This window comes from Triticum urartu, chromosome 7A (genome assembly GCF_056163025.1).
Source record: "Triticum urartu cultivar PI428250 chromosome 7A, HENAU_Tu73, whole genome shotgun sequence".
NCBI lineage: Eukaryota > Viridiplantae > Streptophyta > Magnoliopsida > Poales > Poaceae > Triticum > Triticum urartu.
This window is the reverse complement of record NC_141879.1, coordinates 103923073-103927569: the sequence shown is the minus strand read 5'-3', so window position 1 is coordinate 103927569 and position 4497 is coordinate 103923073. Positions and strand designations below refer to the sequence as shown.

The 4497-nt window shown below is 44.6% G+C and overlaps 1 protein-coding gene across 1 annotated transcript; it reads right to left on the bottom strand.

The window, feature by feature from the left end:
* Nucleotides 1–1516: 1516 nt before the first annotated feature.
* On the bottom strand, nt 1517–3374 carry LOC147958308 (uncharacterized). The gene is made up of 2 exons (XM_087532046.1): nt 2484–3374; nt 1517–1560 (listed from the first exon to the last, which is right to left on the bottom strand). Exons 1-2 carry the CDS (start codon nt 3367–3369, stop codon nt 1517–1519), a joined length of 930 nt encoding a protein of 309 aa, XP_087388172.1. The 5' UTR covers nt 3370–3374.
* Nucleotides 3375–4497: the final 1123 nt, after the last annotated feature.

Sequence of the window (4497 nt, the reverse complement as noted above, 5' to 3'; positions counted from 1 at the left end):
GACCTCCTGGCTTACATGAAGGTTTTATATTGGTGATAATTACATCTTGGTGTGAGATTCACTGGTGTGAATCAAATTAATAGACTTGAGCAATTAGTTGACTCCTCATATATATGTCAACATGAGGATGATGATCTTGTGTACATCTTGCATAAGATCTAATCCATTTGTCATATTTGAAGTCAGTTCTAAAACCACATAGCAAATGTCCTATTGATGGTTTTTCGAGCATCAACAATGGTAAATACGCACAATTAAAGTATGTAGCCTTTGTTGTAACAAGAAATGCATCCAAAATCAAACTAGGACATGAAACCAGAGGTGGTTGTACTTGTACACCATAATAACATGACATCTCTAATCAACTCATCACATGATGGTAATCGTACGATGTCACGCTACTAATAATGTGCCCCCTAAATGTAATATACATGGTTGATATGTGTATGCTACAATCATATCAAAGGCATGTGAGCATATGACACGAATAAAAACAAGATTATACATGTATGACGTCGCACTAGTATTTATGTTGCCCCCTAGATGTAATATCCATGATTCATATGTGTATGGTGCAATCATATGATCATATCAAAGACAATATGATTCTGCCATAAAAGGCGAAGATCAAATTGACTAGAATAGATGTGGTGCATGTGCTGAAAGTGAAGATAAATGTGTGTGTACAAGCCGATAAATGCATTGTGGTGAGCTACCGAAGCACCTTCACATCAGAAATTTCGAAGGGATAAATATAGTTCTAGTACAAGTCTCGTAGTCATGTTCCTTAGTTATGATGAATGAAGGTCATCCAACTATTCAAGAAGTAGAATCACGTTCTATCTGAGTGAGTAGCATGGGCTTGAGAAACACCGAGGATTATTCTACTGCTGCGTTGAAGTTCACAGGAGCCGGATGGACGTCTCTCTTCTCTCAGCGGCGATGGCCCTTACTTCTTAGGAAAACTTTTGCTTCTCTAACAAAATCATGGCGTTATAAAAGCCACATGGGCTCCTCTTGTAGACTTCAGAAATGTAGTCGTGTACCCTCTTCCTGTAGGTAGACTTGAGAAATGTACAATTATATCATTCTGTTTGTATCATTCGTAACTTCAAGTGGTTCAGAAATAAAAACATGAAGAGAGCAAGGTCAGATAAACATGAAACTCTACTGGACCTAGCCAGTGCCCCAGAACACAACTTGGGCTGGAGAAAGGAACTGTTTGGAAACACAGCAATCCAGCACACTATGCAGGGCCGGGGAAAAAAATAGTTTGATAACTCAGCACTCCAGCTGCAGTACAATTAGCGAACTAATAATTGACAGTTAACCATTCTGATGAGCACTATATTGGAAAAACTATGAATAGCAGGCAAGAAGAGAAGGAATTTTATGAAGCCCTAAACTTAAACTTGGCAGCACTCGGTCACTAGTGCAATAATTGATTTTAACAGTACCCCACAACCAAATAAGAAAGCATGTTGATAGCCGGAAAAAATATAAGAAGACATGCCCTTCAATCACGAATGAGCGCAACCAACCAGTATATCCCCCAGCTAACTGAAATAATGTTTCAGATATTCAGAAAATATCATCTCCAGCCAACTCAAATGATAATCATGAGAAACACTGCTTTGCCTGATTAATTTTCTCAACTCCACAATATATCAAAAAGGGGAACCTAGTTCCTAGAAATTTCTGTATTCCAGACAAGGCGGCTAGTATTAAGCTAACTGTGGAAGCCCCCAGGTCACAGAATTGAGTTCCTTAGAGCATCTCCAACAGGCGCCGGTCGCGCCGCACGCAAAAAACACATATGCCGCGCGCGCATCGCCTGGTTTGGCGCGGCGCGCAGCGCTGGCTCCAGCAGCCGCGCTAAAATGCAGCGCGCGGGCGCCGCTCCAGCAGTGCGCTAAAATGCAGCGCGCGCGACACGCACAAACAACATATGCATTCGAAAATAAAAGCAAAAAAATCAAAAACAAATAAAAATAAATAGTTCAATTTCGTTTATTACAACTCAAACAAACAGTTTATCGTTCAATACAACAAATAGTGCAATTAAACACAACAAATAGTTCAACAATACAATAACGAACGCACAAATCATTATGCTCTTTGTCGTCCATTCCATGCCCACCACTCTTCAATGAGATCCTTCTGAAGATCATTATGCGCTGCGGGACGTCGAATGGCATGATAGGAGGCAACAAAATGGGCCACCCTTTCAGCCCTCCGTCGCACTCGCACCGGATGTCCCAAGAGCTCATACTGAGAGTAGTCTACATCTTGGCCACGCTCATTCTCGATGATCATGTTGTGCATGATCACACAAGCGTGCATTATGTACCAAAGCATCTTCTGATCCCAAAATCTAGCCAGTCCTCCCACAATAGCAGATTGGGCTTGCAAAATCCCAAAAGCTCTCTCCACATCTTTTCTAGCCGCCGCCTGAGCATTGTGGAAATCAAGATTTTTCTTACCTTCTGGCTTTTTCAACGGCTTGACAAAGGTTTGCCACTTTGGATAGATGCCATCCGCTAGATAATAGCCATAGTTGTATGTACGGCCATTTGCTACAAACTGCACCGGTGGCAACTCCTCATTTGCAATCTTACTCATCAGTGGTGACCGGTTGACAACATTGATGTCATTCAAAGATCCAGGCATTCCAAAGAATGCATGCCAAATCAAAGTCTCTTGATCGGCCACCGCTTCAAGGATTATAGTGGAACCCTTTTTTTGGCCGTGGAATTGCCCGTGCCATGCCTTTGGACAATTCTTCCAACTCCAATGCATGCAATCTATTGAGCCAAGCATGCCAGGAAAGCCACGAGCTTTGTTCATCGCCAAAAGCCGTGCGACGTCTTCAGCGGTGGGAGATCTCAAATACTCCTCGCCAAACACTTGCACAATTCTGACTGTGAAGCGCTTGACACACATGATAGCTTGGCGCTCACCCATAGCCAAGTGATCATCAACTAGATCAGCCGGTATACCGTATGCCAACATACGCAAAGCAGCTGTCACCTTCTGAAAGGTGCTATGCCCGAGCTCTCCGGCGGCATTCCTCCTTTGCTGAAAAAAGCGGTCATGGCTCGCTAGTTTCTCTGCAATGCGCCTGAACAACTCGGTGCTCATCCTAAACCGGCGACGAAAATACGACTCGGGGTATGTGGGATTCTCCGCAAAATAATGCCTGATCAATCTGTTGTGGGCATCGATCCTATCCCTCCAAATTTTTTGCCGACCCATAACCGAACCACCGTGTTTCGGTTTTTTATTAATATGCATAGCTAGGATCATTGCAAGATCCTCCTCCTCTTCCATATCAAATTCTTCTTTGGAAGAATCATACGACGAACTCATCTACAATGTTGAATACTATGCTATAAATAAAAAACTACAATCAACATGCACGAAATTCATGGCTTTTGAGCAATACATACCTTCTAGGCGTTTTGTCGAACACCTAGCGGGCGCCGAGCAGCAGCGGGCGCCGAGCGGCAGTGAGCGCGCGGGCGATGTTCGTTGGCGGGCCAACACGCGTGCGGAGCGGCGGGCCTAGAGGGGGGCGGAGAAAGCGCGCGCGGGGCAGGGATAGGCCGGGGAAGCGCCGGAACGGTCGGCCGGTGGCGCGGTCGGCGGCGGCGGCGCGGCTGGAGGGGGGTAGGAGGTGCGAGCGAGCGCGCGAGAGTCCAGCGCGCGGGAGCGGGCGCAGCAAATAAGCGGCGCGCGATTGCGTTTCGGCCCGCGCGCTGGACTACGTATGCCGCGCGCGCGGTTTTCGCGCGTCCGCTGGAGCAGCTCTTCCGGTTGCGCGTGCGCTAAAAGAGGGGATTTTGCGGCGCGGTGCTAGTTTGGCGCGCCTGTTGGAGATGCTCTTACCAAGTGACCACAAATACAGTTCATTTCCATTTTGTCTAGATGAACACAACTATGTACAAGCACTAAACGGATTTTCAAAATCATACTATATCTAGAGTTATTTGCTTCATCAAATCCCCTGAAATGCTTGAATAATGTTGATGTTATGCTCCCAAATTATTCAACGGAACACAACTAACTAATCAGTAAACCGGTACAAAAGAGCAATCAAGAACCCCAAGGCAAGGTACGTACAGGATAAACATGTGATTGGGCCATGGGAGGCTACCAAAATAACTTGGCAAGATATGGTCATCGTAGAGAAGTTCATACAAATCATCCAAAGATCATGTCTTATTGTAAGTAGCTAATTTTTTAAGGAACAGAGTGAAGGTGGAAGAAAAGGTTGGTAGCATACAATGCTTCTACTATTTCCATTGTCTGATCATTGTTGTTGTCTATGATTACCTAGAATCACCATAGAGCAACAATAAAACATGTGACCACCAAGATTCCAGCCTACAATTTTACGCGATGTTTTATTTATGCAATCATACATAATTACCAGCTTCTCCATGGGGTAAACTAGATGGTGCATAGAAGTATTGAATCTATCCAAGGCTCTAAACT

Bases quoted from the DNA above. Each gene is read 5' to 3' on its own strand.
- LOC147958308 (XM_087532046.1), bottom strand. From the start codon at position 3,369: ATGAGTTCGTCGTATGATTCTTCCAAAGAAGAATTTGATATGGAAGAG. The intron at 1,561-2,483 runs GTAAGAAAAATC...ACATTATTTCAG, and splicing joins GCCGTTGAAAAAGCCAGAAG to TTAGCTGGGGGATATACTGG.